The following is a 17,691-nucleotide window of genomic DNA, read 5'->3' on the forward strand; positions in this document are numbered from 1 at the left end:
ATATATACATCTTACCATCTGCAACACTACACTCTCTATTGAAATGCTCCTCTTAAAGCTTGTACTACCTATTAGAACTCAACCAAGCTAAATTATAATTTGTCCCTCTATTCTCTTTCTGAGAGGTCATTCTAATACCTTTCCTAACATTGGCAACAAAGCGAGCTTCACTTGGTTGATAAGGCCCAGAATCAGGCTTGTTACAACTTTTTTAGGAGTATTTTGATGAGTTTCCTTCCATTCACTAGAAAATTCTCTCTGGTCTAACAATTAATTAATTATTGCATATGTTAAACAAATCTAATAAGAGATTTATTATCCTTCATAAATTGCTTTATTACTTCAACTATTCTAACCATTCTTAGTGCAACTTACTGCATCTATCAACTCTGCCATTGTAAGATGGGTATACTCAGTCTTTCCCTTATATTTTCTATTGTCCTTTTGTATAATTGTTTCCAAACTCTACCAGCCTTTAAGAAATGAGACGATCAGTAGTTTCTGTACTGTTTCAGTCAATCAGGTCATCCCACCATCTAATTTGATCACTGACTGCATTACCTACTTTAATCCTATAAAATAACATTTTATAGGGCAAACTTCATGGATCCTGTGTACCATTTTCTTTTACAAATTTTTGCCAAGGCTCACTCTCACTCCCCCTCTCTCTTTACACTGAGATGAGAATATGTTAATTAAATTAACATTCTCATCTTAATGTAGCTTATCTAAACCTCAAATCACTGGCTTCCTCATCAGACCTATCATCTTGCCTCTGTCACAGCTGGGGTCCTCCAAAATACTGTTCTATTATATTTACAACATATCCTTAATTATTCTTGCCTTATCACTTGCCAAGCTGATTCACCTCTGTTAGTTAATTCCCTTTGATTATTTCAGCAAACCTCCACAGTCCACTGTGCAAACAATCTTCCATTTGAACCTTATTTCTACCAAAATTTATTTTGTATAGTAAGCACTGTACACCAATGATTGCTAGCTGATCAATTATTGAACACCCGTCACTTCTTTATTTTTTTTTCCATCAAAGACTGACTATGTACTGTAATATCAATATTTGATTCTCCTAAGTGGACAAGTATGTCACCAACTGTCCTGGCATCTGCCAATTGTTCTCACAAATCTAAATAATCACTATCCTATGTTGGTGAATTAGCATTAATATCCATACCAATTATAACTTTTCTGCTTAATATTGGTGGAACAGTCTACAATAAAAAAGTTAAACTGAAAAAACTCACACACAACTGTTGAAGGAAGGCTTGAATACTCAAATGTCATGCCTTAAGATATGACAGTTGCATGGGGCTTTTCTTATAACACATGGAAGTTATTCAATGTCCATCATACACACATTACAAAACTCTTGCATCTTTCCATGGCTAAGAAATGAACGTGCTTTCACCATGCCATTTATAAATCATTACACACACAAATATAAGGGTGGCTATGGTCCAGGAGAAACACACAGATGCAAATATGGACATATATAAATATGTCAGACTGCACCTGTACACTTCTACAAAAAAGGCCTGCTGAAGTGTGATGTTAGTATATTAGTATTAGCCATATGACACAAGGATGCCCTAGGCATTTGCTACACTGGCCAAAAAATAAATAAATAAATTAATTAAAAATAAAAAATAACATAAATAATAAAATAAACTCTATTTGACTCCCTCCTCACACAGTTGTCTATTCCAGCTAACCTTTGAATTTCCATAAACCGACAGCTTCAATAAGTTACCACCCATGGAGGTAACTTATTCCAAACCCCATGTACGTTTTCTGACAGAATCTCAGTTATAGGTTGATTCAACTACTCCTCATCTCAGATGTCCAACTAGCAGTGCGTAGCACACGCTTCTTGATTAGACCGGGGTTCGAACCCGTGACCACCAAATGCGGAGGATGCGGAAAGGTCAGGGAATGACCACCGCATATCCCCAGAGCAACATGGCCTTAGTTGCTAATGCTCCTAAAAACCAAAAAACAACAACAACAGATGCCCAAATTATTCGCTGTATGATTCCTTTCGCCTCAAAGGTGGTACTTGTGTATATGTCCGTTCTGATATTCCCTGTCAGAGAGTTAGCAATTTGGAATCTCCTCTCTTTGATCTTCTCTGGCTTAAAATCTCTCTACCTCATTGTGTCAAATTCTTCCGTTGTCTCTACCGTTCTCCCAACTCCACCAATCACTTGGAGCTCTTTGACTTCCTCTTTTTGCAACTTGACTTTCTCCAATCCAACTTTCCTAACAGTGAGGTAATTTTCCTTGGTGATTTCAATGTTCACAACTCCAGCTGGCTTCCGTTTTCTAGTCACACCAACCCAGCTGGTCGATATGTTGAGGTTTTTGCAATTACTAATGACCTTGCACAGATTGTTCATTTACTTACAAGAATACTGGACAATTCTAACCATACAGCCACAACACGCTTGATCTTTTTCTCACAAACGGCCCTTCTAAGTACTTGGTCGGAGTGAGAGGTCCTTTAGGCACTTCAGATCACAACTTGGCGATTGTCTCTTCTCCAATGGAGCCTTTACCTCATGGCTATTCCCAACCTCATGTTGTTTGGCATTACGAGAATGCAAAATAGGATGACCTGCGAGATTTCTTTTCTTCTTTTCCTTGGTCGGATTACTGTTTCAAAACTTCTGATGTCAACGTTTGCTCAGATCTTGTCAGTGAAATTATTCTTGCAGGAATGGAATCCTTTATCTCATACTTCACTTTAAAATCTCGTCCTTTATCTAAACCTTGGTTTTCCAATAAATGTGCTAAGGCTGTTCAAGAGAAGAACGTTGCATATCGAAATTCGCTTGTTTCTAATTCTTCCATTTCATTTTCTGCCTACACCAAAGCTCGCAAAAATTGTAAAACAGTTATTAATCAGTCCAAACTAGAGTCTGAACAGGCTAAGAGTAGAAAACTTGTTTCTTGCCCTAATACTAGCCGAGCATTCTGGTCTCTTGCCAAAGCTATTGGCCACAACTTTTGCCCATCTCTGCTCCCACTGCTGTCCAAACCAGATGGTTCTGTTGTCACTTCAGCCAAGGATAAACCTGACCTGCTAGCATCCCATTTTTCTTCCAACTCATGTATTAATGATCTTGGTAAAATATCTCCCACCATTCCCAACGCGCTCCATTCAATGCCTCCTGTGGTCTTCCGTCAAAAGGATGTCAGAAAGATTTTGACGAATCTTGATGCTAAGAAAGCTCCAGGTCCCGATGGTATTTCTCCACTTGTTCTCAAAACCTGTGCTCCTGAACTTACTCATATTCTTTGATGCCTTTTTTCACTTTCTTATTCCAAAGGTGTTTCCTTCTGCTTGGAAAATGGTATTTCTCCACTTGTTCTCAAAACCTGTGCTCCTGAACTTACTCATATTCTTTGCTGCCTTTTTTTACTTTCTTATTCCAAAGGTGTGTTTCTTTCTGCTTGGAAATTTGCTCACATCCCGCCAGTTCCTAAAAAGGGTGACAAATCCCTCCCATCCAATTATCGTCCCATTGCAATTACTTCTACTCTTTCTAAAGTAATGGAGAAATCAATTAACTGCCAACTCTTAAACTACCTAGAAACCTTCCGTCTGATCAACGATCGCCAGTGTCGATCCACTGGTGATATTCTGGCTTATGTTACCCATTTATGGACTAATTCAATGGAAAGGTTCAGTGAAACACAAGTAGTTGCTCTTGACATCTCAAAGGCTTTCAATCGTGGTTGACATAAAGGTCTTCTAAACAAGCTTCCATCTTATGGTTTGCCAACTGTTTTTTTGTAATTGGTTATCCAGTTTTCTCTCTGATCGCTCACTGAGGGTGATGGTAGATGGCTCTGTCTTCTAACTTTTCCCCTAATGCCGGTGTCCCCCAAGGTTCAGTTCTTTCCCCCCACTCTTTTCCTCTTGTATATTAATGACCTTCTTACATTGACTGGAAATCCTATCCATAGTTTTGCTGATGATAGCACATTGCATTCCACTTTCCATTCTGAGAAACCTTGCCCTGCTCAATCAGCTTCAACTTCTCAAAAATCTGCTACCAATTCCTTAAATGCCGATCTTCAGGTAATTCTCCAGTGGTGCAAAGACAATTTAGTTGATTTCAACCCTTCTAAAACTCAGTTTTGTCTTATATCTCGCAAAAAGAGTTCTTCTATTCCTATGCTTATTTTTGATGACACTCTGATTTCTAGGCAAAATGATATCTCTTTTGGGGATTACCCTGACTTCTAATCTCTCTTGGCACAAGCACATTACAAATATTGCTTCCTCTGCATCTAAAAAACTTGGTTTTCTCTTTCGCTCTCAGCATTACTTTTCTTCCAAACACCTGCTCACTCTGTATAAATCGCAAATCTGCCTGGAGTGGTGCCCCCAAAGCCTCTCTCAGGCTTCTTGATTCCATTCAGAAGAGGGCAGTTAGGTTAATTAATGATTCATCTCTAACAGAGTCTCTCCACTCGCTCTCTCATAGCCGTACTGTTCGTGCTGCATGCCTCTTCTGCAGATACTTCCATGGGCACTGTTTTCCTGAATTGGCTTCTAGAATTCCCGCTCTCTCTCTTTCTAAACAGTCTGAACACGTGCAGCCACCAGCCAACATCCATCTCACAGAACCAACTTTTCATCTTCCTCGTTTATTCATTCAACTGCTGTTTTCTGGAACAACCTTCCTTCATATGTATTTCCTGAAAATTTTAGTCTACAGAAGTTCAAGTCCAATGTCAACAGATATCTTCTCTCGTCTTCTGAACTTCCAACCCAAGCACAGTACTAAGTACTATAGGTTCTAATACCTCTCGTGTTTGGGGTTTACATAAAAAAAACTAAGTTATTTTTTTTCCCATTGGAGAATTACCAAGAGATCAGCATTTAAAGAATTGATAGTGGATAATTGAGAAGTTGAAGCGGTTGTGCAGGGCAAGGTTTCTCAAACTGGAAGGTGGAATACAGTGTGCTGTCATCAGAAAACTATGGATAGGTTTTCTGGTCAATGGATGAAAGTTATTAATATACATGGGGAAAAGAGTGGGAGAAAGAATTGAATCTTGGGGAATTAGAAGATAGAGAGCTGTCAACTATTAATTGGAGTGAGTGGTCAGAGAGAAAACTGAATACCCAATTTCAAAAAACAGTTGGCAAACCGTAAGATGGAAGCTTATTTAGAAGACTTATGCCAAACACAATCAAAAGCTTTTTAAAGTGAAAAAAAGCATATAGGCTGGTAACATAAGCCAGTATATCACTGATGGAACGACACTGGCAATCACTGATCAGACGGAAGGTTTCTAGATAGTTTAGGAGTTGGCAATTAAAGGATTTCTCCATTACTTTAGAATGAGTTGTAGTAAGTGCAATGAGATGATAACTGGATGGGAGGGATTTGTAACGCTCTTTAGGAACTGGCTCAGTATGAGCAAATTGACAAACAAAGGGGAAAACACCAGTGGAATAAGAAAGTGTAAAAAGTGTATAATTACACTGGTTGGCAAAAAAAATTTTTTTTTTGCTCTGTTAAAATTCAGGGTGATTCTTGTAGATTTGATGCTGCTGAATTTAAATACAGTAACCCTATTGCTGTAACACCCACCAATTTTAAGGGAGAAGAGATTAAAGTCAAAAAGTTTCTAGTAAAAAAGATTTCATATATTTTAAGAAAATGTTACTTACAGTACTAAATATTGAACAATCGATCTATTAACATTACTCTATTCACAAAAATGTTTACCTGATAACAAAACACGTATTTTGTTGTTTTATAACTTTTATAATCATTCATTGGTGTCTCCTGTGTTAAAGTGTGTTAGTTGTCTGATGGTACTTGGGGGTTTCCCCATCTCCACTAGTGTCTCCTGTATGAGATTCCAACAGTATTCTGCCAACATATTTGGATTCCATTTTCCCTGGTATCTTTTTTTTTCCACTTGAGAAATATTTTGGTAAAACCTTTCATTATGTTCATCGGAGACCACTCCCAAGTTTTCAGGAAAGTAGTCTAAATGAAGCTTTCAACAACAGATCTTGGTTTTTGGTCATTAACCTATGACATTTGAAAACTGAGGGTGATGAGAACATATCTGAGTTTTTGAACATATTTCCTATGAGAATCTGTAGAAATTATTTCAAGGAGGAAATTGATGCTGACCAGTGTTATTTATACTTTCTAAATTTCCAAATATCAATACCTAACTACATATTTATTTTAAATAAAATGACACCAATAATATCAGCATTTTAAATGTTTTAATGCAAATATTCCGTATTTTATAAATGGAAGATAAAAAAAATTTCTTACCTTCCATGGGCATGAAAATTAATATGGAGAAAAGGATCCAAAACAGACCGTTTGGCACGCATGTGATTAACATGGACTTCTTCATTGTTATATGTTAATCCTTCAAAATGGCGGATATATTCATTAAGTCTTTGTGCTAAGAACGGGAGAAAAAAGACAGAGAAACATTTTGGATGAATTTTAAATAGCAGAACATAAGTGAATTTAAGTTAGAAATATCAAGTTCATACCTCTAAAACTGAAAATTTTCTATAACAAACTATAAAAGTTACTTGATATTAATAAATTTTTAAACAATTATATTGTTTAAAAATTGTATATTGTTTAAACAATTATAATTTTTTTTTAATGAAACCCCCAAACACGAGAGGTATTAGAACCTGTAGTACTTAGTACAGTGCTTGGGTTTGAGGTTGAGAAGACGAAAGAAAATATTTGTTGACATTAGACATGAACTTCTGTAGACTAATTTTCAGGAAATCTGTATGAAGGAAGGTTGTTCCAGAAAACGGCAGTTGAATGAATAAACAAGAAAGATGAAAAGTTGGTTCTGTGAGTTTGAAGTTGGACAGTAAATGGATGTTGGCTGGTGGCAGCACATGTTCGGACTGTTTTGAAAGAGAGAGCAGGAATTATAGAAGCCAATTCAGAAGAACAGTGCCCATGGAAGTATCTGTAGAAAAGGCATGCAGCAGAAACAGTACACCAATGAGACAGTGAGAGGAGAGGCTCTATTAGAGATGACTCATTAATTAACCTAACTGCCCTCTTCTGAATGGAATCTAGAAGCCTGAGAGAGAGGTTTTGGGGGCACTGCCCCAGCTGTGGGAACAATGTTCCATGGAAGGTCGGATTTGCGATTTGTACAGAATGAGCAGCTGTTTGGAAGAAAACTAACGGTGAGAGCAAAAGAGAAAATCACTTTTTTAGATACACAGGAAGCAATATTTGTAATGTGCTTGTGCCAAGACAGATTAGAAGTCAGGATAATTCCCAAAAGAGATATCAACTTGCCTAGAAATCGGAGTGACACCAAAGATAAGCAGAAGAATCCTTTTTGCGAGATATATGAGACAAGACTGAGTTTTAGAAGGCTTGGAATCAATTAAGTTGCCTTTGCCCCCCCTGGAGAATTACCCGGAGATCGGCATTTAAGGAATTGGTAGCGGATATTCAAGAAGTTGAAGCTGATTGAGCTGGACAAGGTTTCTCAAAATGGAAAGTGGAATGCAATGTGCTATCATCAGCAAAACTATGGATAGGATTTCCAGTCAATGGAAGAAGGTCATTAATATACAAGAGGAAAAGAGTGGGGGAAAGAACTGAACCTTGAGGGACAAAAGCATTACTGGAAAAGTTAGAAGACAGAGAGCAATCTTCCATCACCCTCAGTGAGCGATTAGAGAGAAAACTGGATAACCAATTACAAAATAACAGTTGGAAAACCATAAGATGGAAGCTTCTTTAGGAGGCCTTTATACCAAACACAATCGAAAGCCTTTGAGATATCAAGAGTAACTGCTTGTGTTTCCCGAACTTTTCCATTGAATTTGTCCATAAATGGGTAACATAAGTCAGAATATCACCAGTGGAGCGACACTGACGGAATCCATACTGGTGATCATTGATCAGACGGAAGGTTTCTAGGTAGACTAAGAGTTGGCTGTTAATTGATTTCTCCATTACTTTAGAAATATTAAAAGTAATTGCAATGGGACAAAAATTGGATGGGAGGGATTTCTCACCCTTTTTAGAAATTGAATGGATATGAGCAAATTTCCAAGCAGAAGGAAAAACACCTTTGGAATAAGAAAGTGAAAACAGGCAACAAAGAATAGGAGTAAGTTCAGGAGCACAGGTTTTGAGAACAAGTGGAGAAATACCATTGGAACATGGAGCTTTCTTAGCATCAAGATTCGTCAAATTCCTTCTGACATCCTTTTGATGGAAGACCACAGGAGGCATTGAATGGGGTGTATTGGTATTGGTGGGAGGTGTTTTACCAAGATCGTTAAGACAGGAGTTGGAAAAAAAATGGGATGCTAGCAGATCAGCTTTATCCTTGGCTGAAGTGACAACAGAACCAACTAGTTTTGATAGTGGTGGGAACAGAGATGGGCAAAACTGGCAGTCAATAGCTTTGAGCAAGAGACCAGAATGCTCGGCTAGCATTAGGGCAAGAAGCAAGTTTTCTACTCTTAGCCTGTTCAAAATCTAGTTTGGACTGATTAATAATAATAACTGCTTTACAATTGTTGCGAGCTTTGGTGTAGGCAGAAACTGAAAATTTGTAAACAAGCCAATTACGATATGCAACGTTCTTCTCTTGAACAGGCTTAGCACATTTATTGGAAAACAAAGGTTTAGATAAAGGAGGAGATTTTAAAGTGGGGTGTGGAACAAAGGATTCCATTGCTACAAGAATAATTTCATTGACACGATCTCGGACTCCCACCAGTCACTATCTGGCAAAGTAGAGGTAGCAATATTATACTCTAGCTGATCCGGAAGCCTCCTAGAGAGTTACCAATAGGTTCGGTCTGGTGTACTAACTAGTGGCCGGCCTGCGAGTACCGTTTTAGAGCTGTACCCTTGAAATATAAGGAAGATTGGATCTCACCATAACCTAAAAAGTCATCAGTCATACTGCACAATGGAAGAGACGGGGAAGGGTTGACCAGAACTTAGCTCTGAAGACTAAACATGGGTTCCACCACTTCAAGCCCCCAATAAGCAAAGTGGTGGTATTTCACCCGTAGATGAAAGTCATCTACCACCTAGTATTGCCTGGTAACACAGAAGGGTTTCATTCCTCCATGTGGTGTGGACGCCACACCTCTACCCCCTGTTTACGTTGGTTCACACCTGTGCGGTCACCCACAACGTGCATGTATACTTGCCATATTTTTATTATTATTATTATTATTAGCCCTATGGTGCAAGGAAGCCTGAGGCTTATGCAGCACCAGCCAAAAAATTTTCTGAGTTACCCTGTGTGTGTGAAAGAAAGAAAGAGAGAGAGAGAGAGAGAGAGAGAGAGAGAAGGAAATCACCAAGAAAGAGAAGAATGATGATATCCAGCTGAGGATCCTCGGTGTGCCAAGCCCATACTCACCAGATGTGAGCTCCTGGTGTTTCAATTAAAAGATACCAGAGTCTATCTCATTTATTTTAAGTAATTTGTTGCCTTGATCCTTTTTCTCGTCGTATTCTGTCTGAACTTTTTGAATTCAATGTTAAAATTGGATTAAGTATTACTATTTAGATTTTACAATTCCTAAATGATATTTTCTCGATATTAAAGCAGTTCTTCACCCACTGTTTTGTGTAAAAATATCACTAGTGTCTCCTAAAAAAGAGTGTAAACCATTTTAATTGAAGGAGGGGAAAATTACCAATAACAATTGTAGCATAATGTACAACAAATGCAAAACATCACATACAGTCGTTTTGTTTTTCTTTCAGAATAAATTTGGCTTATGTTTGTTTTGGATGTACACCAATGATATTTATAGATTAAATGAAGACAAGGAACAACTTCCCCATTAAGAAAAAGCAGTTGAATAGGCAAAATTGAAATTTAGAAATTGAAAGATCTAAACGATCTATACTTCAACCTTAGATCTATGTTAAGTTCATTAATATGAAATTCAAAAATTTCAGCCCATATAAAAAAAAGGTGCAGACAACGAATAGCCTAGACACAAAAACAAGAGAGAGAAATGGCATACCTTTTTAAGTTGAACATTCTGTGTAGTGTGTGCACACACTCAAGAGTTGTGCCATATCTTCAAGACTATAAAGCTATGGGTGGCTGATTACTAGATTTCCTCCCACCACAAAAAAAACTGGCTTATAATAATAAAAGAGCATGTGTGTGTATGCGCATTAGCACTATATCCCCAGAGCTATGAGACTAAGGAATCGGAAACTTTGCATGCACATCAAGGAAAGATAGAATTTAAAATTAGAATACTTAATGTCAATACTGCCATGATTTGTGAAACATGCCTTAAAGGCCTCTCATGATATAGCAACTGGTCTTTAACGATTTTGATGAGAGCTGCTATACAGTATGTGACGTTAAAACATAAGAATCAAAAAGTAGCAAATGCTGTTTTAGCCATTAAAAAATTATGAAACTCAATTTTGTCACAGAACTGTGAATCGAAAATTTCCCATTCAGATGCCACTGGCCCAGGAGCTGCATCAAATCTGGAAGGAAATTTTCGATTCACAGTTCTGTGACAAAATTGAGTTTCATAATTTTTTAATGGCTAAAACAACATTTGCTACTTTTTGATTCTTATGTTTTAACTCTCATGAATGTGTTTATCCAGAACTATGAGCATGTAGATAACTATGTTCAACTTTTAAGTTTTTGAAGAAAGATATGCTTACTCATTTATGTATAACTTTGTTTTCACTGTTTCTCTGTATTTCCTAATCTACTCTTGAGAGGAGTTGGAACTGCTTTCCTCATCAACTTTACCAGATAGGTGCTGGAATAGTTTCCTACTCTTCATTTCCCCCACTGCTGTGCTGTCTGCAAGAGGGAGAGAGGGTTAACTAGTTTTTATTAGGATACCAATGGTAGTTGTCTCACTATGTATACACCCATAGTAGTGCTCCTCAAATAAAGTGTAACGCTATTGCCACAGTTAAATAATGCTGTAAGTTTGGTATCATCCATCTCAGATTGAAGTTATCAATCCTGACCTTTAAGTGGATCAGTAGAGAAAGTCTTAAATGCATAGAAATTTGATTCCTATGTTAATCTTTATGGATAACCAGATCTGTGTTAAGTGTTGCTTATACCCCAGCATGTGCACACACAGTTCAACGCTGTGCGTGCAGAATTTTGCAAAGTTGCAAGAACTTCCTTCATTTCACCTCTAAATCTGTGATTCAGCTTTGTTAAATACTTTTATTGTATCATGACATACCATTCCGTCAATATGAGAAATGCAGTGAAGTCCCGCACATTTGACACAACCCTTGCAATTGAAAAGGTTAAGGGAATAACTGAGTAAGCATATCTTTCTTCAAAAACTTAAAAGTTGAACATAGTTATCTACATGCTCATAGTTCTGGATAAACACATTCATGAGAGTTCATTCAGTCCTTTTCAGATGAAGATTGAGGGATAAAATCACATTTGACACAACCCTTGCAATTGAAAAGGTTAAGGGAATAACTGAGTAAGCATATCTTTCTTCAAAAACTTAAAAGTTGAACATAGTTATCTACATGCTCATAGTTCTGGATAAACACATTCATGAGAGTTCATTCAGTCCTTTTCAGATGAAGATTGAGGGATAAAATTGAAATAAAGTAAAATACTGAGAGACAGAATGTGTTTCTGACTAGGTAAAAGAGGTCAAAAGTAATAATGGTTTCGAATCTTGTTTCATTCTTATGAGGTTTACAAATGTTCAAGGGATTTTAATTGGTTACACAAATTCAATGTAATAAATTTTAAACAGTTCACATATCTAAGGATATCCAGTCAATTTCATGGTTTAGCATTAGTAGGGGAATATATGCAAGAAAGCAAGCTTATACTGCATCAGCCAAAAAAAAAAAAAAAAAAAACCTTCTCATTTCACCTATCCACTCATTCCAAAAGTTTGTCTAGTTCTTCCTTGAATTTAATTAAGCTATAAAATTTCAAAATGACAGATGGATGTTGTACCAGCAATCAACCACTTGCTAGCTAAAAGCAAAATTTTGCACATCTATTCTGTAACTATCTCTTTCCTCAATTTGAACTATATCCCTCAAGTGCAATAATCTGAAGAAGAGGAGAAACCCATCATCATTGAGCTTGCTTAAACCACTCAAAGCTTTATACACCTCAATTACATCACCTCACAGGTGCCTAGTTCTCAGATGCTGCATTTTACAGACCTTAAGCCTTTCTTGGTAAGAACACCCCTTTGTGCCGTTCACCAATCTTGTTGCCCTTCCCTGAACTTGTCCCAGCAGCTCTATATCCTTCCTAAAATGGGCCCCTCCAGACCTGTATGCAGTACTCAAGTTATGACCTGACCACTGCCTTATACAAAGGGATAATAACCTCCTCCTCCCTGCTAGGGAAGTTCCTGTGTATCATTGACAAGACCAACACGAGCTGCTCTAGCAGCCTGTCTGCAAAGCTCTAAAAACTTCAGATCTAAATGCACAATTACCCCCAAGATATTTTTCATTCTCCACTAACCTGAGTGTAGTACAACACAGTTGCCCTGGTGTTACTGCTACCCACAGGCAGAACCTTCCATTTGCTAATGTTAAACTTCAAATGCAATTTGTTAGCCCATCGACAATTTTCCTGGATTTTGTTGCAGTAGTTCACCCTGAAGTCTGTCATTAACCACCTGCTAACCTTGTATCATCTGTAAACTTAGATATTAAGCCTGATCTATCTTCATCAATCACTGATAAACAGAAGAAAAAAAAATGGGCCCAACCTTTGGAGGCTCCACTCATATGATTAGTCCAAGAAGAGCAGTGTCAATTGATTACATTTCGTCTTCTCCCACGCAATCATTGAACATTAAAGCAACTTGCCCTTAATGACATACTGCTCCAATTTGTACAGTAGTCTTCCATGTGCAACAGTATCAAAAGCTTTCTTGAAATCCAAGTATATGATATTTTCATACAGGCGACTACGATGGTCTGAGACAGTATTTAAATTCTATACAGTGGGACCAACTGATGATGTTACCAACAGCAAACTCAAAATGGGAAGCATTCAAAGAACTTATCTTGGAAGCTACTAGGCTTTACATACCAACTAAGAAATATTGTTCAAGGTTCAGGCCAAAATGGATGTCAGATGAACTAATGAGACATATGGCAGAGAAGAAAAATGCATGGGATACATATAAATTAACATGTGACACAGAAGCCTATGATAGATATAAGTTGATCTGTAACCAAGTTACAAAGGAGGTTAGGCAGGCGAAGGCAGATTACGAGAAATCGTTGGCAAGGGATGCAAAGAAAAACAGCAAGGAGTTCTTTACTCAGGAAGAGGAATGCCATAGATGAAGTAAACACTGGCAGTGAGCTAGACGATCTTGTAATAATTGAGAGTAAAGTGGAGGAGAAATTGTTGAAGATAAACACAAGAAAGGCACCTGGGGTGGATGGGATCTATCCAGTTATATTAAAGGAGGCAGCAAAGGAAGTAAGCAATCCGTTAGCCATAATTATGAGAGCTTCCTTGGACTCAGGGAAGGTACCCACAGACTGGAGATGTGCAAATGTAACCCCAATTCACAAAGGAGGATCAAAGGCTGACACAAGTAATTATAGACCTGTGAGTTTAACTTCTGTTCCAGGAAAATTAATGGAAGCACTGGTTAAAGAAGCACTGCAGGATCATCTAGACAAGACTTCAGTTATAGTTCGGACACAGCATGATTTTGTTAAGGGGAAGTCTTGCCTGACAAATTTGATTGGATACTATGATGTAGTCACAAAAGAATTGGATGCAGGGAATAATTTTGATATTATATATTTGGATCTTAGAAAGGCTTTTGATACTGTTGCACATGGAAGACTGATGCACAAATTGGAGCAGTGTGGCATTGGTGGCAAATTGTTGCTATGGATAAAGGGATGGTTGAGTGGCAGAAGACAAAGAGTGGTAATTAATGGACACTGCTCATCGTGGACTAATGTTATTAGTGGAGTCCCTCAGGGTTCAGTGTTATTTTCTGTATTTATAAATAATACTGATGATGGTATATCAAGCTTAATGTCCAAGTTTGCAGGGTTGTTAAGGAAGCTACTGACGCTATGCTGCTGCAACAGGATCTGGAAAGGTTGAGCAGATGGGCTGAGAGGTGGCAAATGAAGTTTAACATTGAGCAATGTATCAACTCTGTGGTACTACACTGACAGTGGTAGAGAATGAAAGGGACCTGGGGGTAATTGTGCAGGCAGATATGAAGTTCTCTGAGCAGTGCAGACGGGCGGCAAGAGTAGCTCATGGTGTCTTATCAATGATATACAGGAATGTTTCTAGCAGGGATAAGGAGGTGATTATTCCCTTGTATAAGGCAATGGTCAGGCCACACCTTGATACTGTATACAGGTCTGGAGGACTCATTTCAAGAAGGATGTAGAGCTGCTGGAACGAGTACAGAGAAGGGCAACAAGGTTAGTGAACGGAATGAAGGGTTGTTCTTACGAAGAAAGAGCTTAAGTTTTGCAAATTACAATGTCTGGAGACTAGGCACCGCGAGGTGATTTTATAGAGGTGTACAAAGCCTTGAATGGTTTGAGCATGCTCAATGCTGATGGGATACTGCCTCTTGCTCAGAATAATCACTTGGGAGGGCATAAATTCAAATTGAGGAAAGACAGATGTAGAATAGATGTGCGGAAATTTGCCTTTAGCCAGCGGGTAGTTGGTTGGTGGAACAGACTTCCATCCCTTGTTGTGGAAGTTGATAGCCTAAATAAATTTAAGGCTCAGCTGGACAGGTATTTCGAACGAATGGAGGGGTGAAGTGGAAGGGTTTTTTTCTTGACTGATGCTGCATAAGCTTGCTTTCTTGCATCATATGCCTCTACTAATGCTAATATCAAAATTATTTTTGCATCCAGTTTCTTTTGGACCACATAGTAGTACCCAATCAAATTGGCCAGAAAAGATTTCCCCTTAACAAACCCATGCTGTGTCTGAACTATCATCTAGTCTTCTCTAGATGATACAGCATTGCTTCTAAAACCACTGACATTATTTCCACCGGAACAGAAGTCAAACTAACAGGTCTATAATTACGGTGTCACCCCTTGATCCCATCCCTTTGTGAATTGGGGATACATTTGCACATCTCCAGTCTGTAGGAACCTCCCCTGAATCCAAAGATGGCTCTCGTAATTATGGCTTAATATTTGCTTACTTCCTTTTCTGCCTCCCTTAATATAATTTGATAGATCCCATCAACACCAGGTGCCTTTCTTATGTTTAATTTCAACTATTTTTCCTCCATTTTTTCTTCTCAGTTATTAAAAAGTTATTTAGCTCCCCGTCAGAGTCTGATAAACTTCGGGCCTCCACTTCCCTACAGGATTCCTCACGTATGAATGTAGATGTAAAATACTTATTCAGTTTGTGAGCTACCAGAGCAGGATTGTCAACCACTGAGCCATCGATATCAAGTGGACCAACTTGATTTATCCTCTTCCATTTAGAGGTTACAAGTAAAGTCGTTGCTGTTTTTCTTTGCATCCTTTGGAAAATATTTCCCATAAAGTGCCTAATCTCCTTTGTAACTTGATTACAAACTGAATTATATCTATCATAGGCTTCTGTGTCGCCTGATAAATTATATGCATCCATGTATTTTTTTTTCTGTCACAAGTCGTACTAGTCCATCTCACATCCATTTAGACTTAAACCTTGAACAGTATCTCAAGGCTTAGGCTAAAGTTTAGAATAGAACTTATTTTGTTTTTATACAATAGATTGTCAAAATAAAGGCACATTGAGAGTGGATGTTTACATACAGAGCAGATGTCTTCCAGTGGCAAAAAAAGAAAACGGCAAGTCACGTGTTTACTGTATTGTTTATGTTCGCCATTTTGAAAGTGAATTCTGTACTGATATCATGGATTATACTGCTGCTTTACATTTATTTTGAATTAAAAACCCCCCACTGTGGCTCGTAAAGTTAATAAACCTCATACAGAGAAGAAAAGAAGAACGACATTAAAGTTTAGTGACAAACTTGATATAATTTAAACTTACATTAGGGTCACCCAGAAAGTTGATTCCTATATCCATGTGTGCTGTCTGTAATTTGAGTGTGTTCTCTGGTCGATCTGCCTGTTTTTCTGGACAAAAACCCGTTTCTGGGGAAAATCACATTTCTGTCTACGTCCGAGACTGACTAATGCTAATGCAGCCACAGAGTGAAAAAAGCCCATAAAAGTTCCTCGGGTCATCGACAGGATTCGAATCTGGGTCATTTCCACCTAGTGTGGAGAGGACAGTGACAATACCACTGTGCTACCGCACAGATTAAACTTGATATAATAACAAAGGGGCTTAGAGGGGAACAGGTATCCTGTGTGTTATCAGACACTCAGCCTAAAACACTGATGGATCCAAAATCTCTCTATTACAGATTTAGGAGAAGTCCGGTTGGCCTGCTTCCCTAAAATCCACTCATGCACACCTTCTCGATGGTAAGCCCTATTACGTCACTTAGGTGGCAACAAACGCGTAGAGTGGTTCTCTTCAAGACGCCTGGTCAGCGTGAAGAGGAAAAGACCAAACCCTCCAGCATATGACAGCACAATGAAACAAATGGCCCTCAGTCCCCAGCAGCTTTCACTCCCCCTCTTACGGCAGTGAGAGGATCAGAGTGGAAGCAGAGGGTGCTAAGAATCTCTGGGTACGATCAGGCTGCCATGCACAGAAACTGAACTTAGCCTGTTATAACGTAAGATCACTCATCGGTGAAGACAGGATATTAGAGCTGGAAAAGGAATTAGAAAATGTGAATTGGAATATCATCGGTTTGGCTGAAACAAGAAGAAATGAATCACTTATAAGTTTATCAAGTGGAAATCTACTATACACCAATGGAAACAGTGAAAGGAGTGAAGGCAGAGTTGGGTTTCTGGTCCATAAAGATTTAAAAAGCAACATTTTGGAATTCAAAAGTACATCACCAAGGGTGTCAAGACTAATACTCAAGATTTCTAAGAAGTACAAGCTAAAGATTATAATGATTTATGCACCAACATTGAGCCATGATGATGAAGAGGTTGAAGAAATGTACACCGAAATTGAGAGTCTTCTAGATGAGCAGAAAACCCACTACACTATTATTATGGGGGACTTCAATGCTAAGGTTGGAAAAAGGCAAAACAGCGCAGAAAGAGGAAATATAGGAAATTTTGGAATTGGTGAAAGAAATAAAAGAGGTGAAAGACTTGTGGAATTTGCAGAATCTCAAGGACTGTCAGTAATGAACACTTTTTTCAAGAAAAGGGTGAACAGAAAGTGGACATGGAAGAGTCCAAATGGATTAACAACTAATGAAATCGACTTCATCCTCACTAACAGAAGATATATTGTGAATGATGTTACCGTCCTGAATAAGGTTAAATGTTGGAAGTGATCACAGAGTGGTAAGATGTACACTTGATATAAATGTAGGAAAGGAAAGGAAAAAACTAACTTGAGTAAATAATACAAAGGTTATTGAGATAACAGAGGAGGAGAAAAAGCAGTATGTACTGGAACTTAAGAACAAGCTTGAGCTTCTGCAGACTGCTCAGGACCAAGATATCGACGAGGAATATTACAACTTTCTGAAAGTGATAAAGC

The 17,691-nt window shown here is 38.1% G+C and overlaps 1 protein-coding gene across 2 annotated transcripts in view; it reads right to left on the reverse strand.

The window, feature by feature from the left end:
- kuz (zinc-dependent metalloprotease kuz) overlaps positions 1-17,691 on the reverse strand; it is a 265,140-nt gene that overhangs the window by 222,898 nt on the left and 24,551 nt on the right. For both annotated transcript variants that reach the window (XM_090389623.1, XM_090389622.1), the window contains exon 2: positions 6,333-6,468. In XM_090389623.1, the coding sequence (XP_090245749.1) occupies positions 6,333-6,468 (136 nt within the window). The remainder of the gene's footprint in view (positions 1-6,332; positions 6,469-17,691) is intronic.

Source organism: Mastigoproctus giganteus, chromosome 2, assembly GCF_048544385.1.
Source record: "Mastigoproctus giganteus isolate SK-2022 chromosome 2, ASM4854438v1, whole genome shotgun sequence".
Taxonomy (NCBI): Eukaryota; Metazoa; Arthropoda; class Arachnida; order Uropygi; family Thelyphonidae; genus Mastigoproctus; species Mastigoproctus giganteus.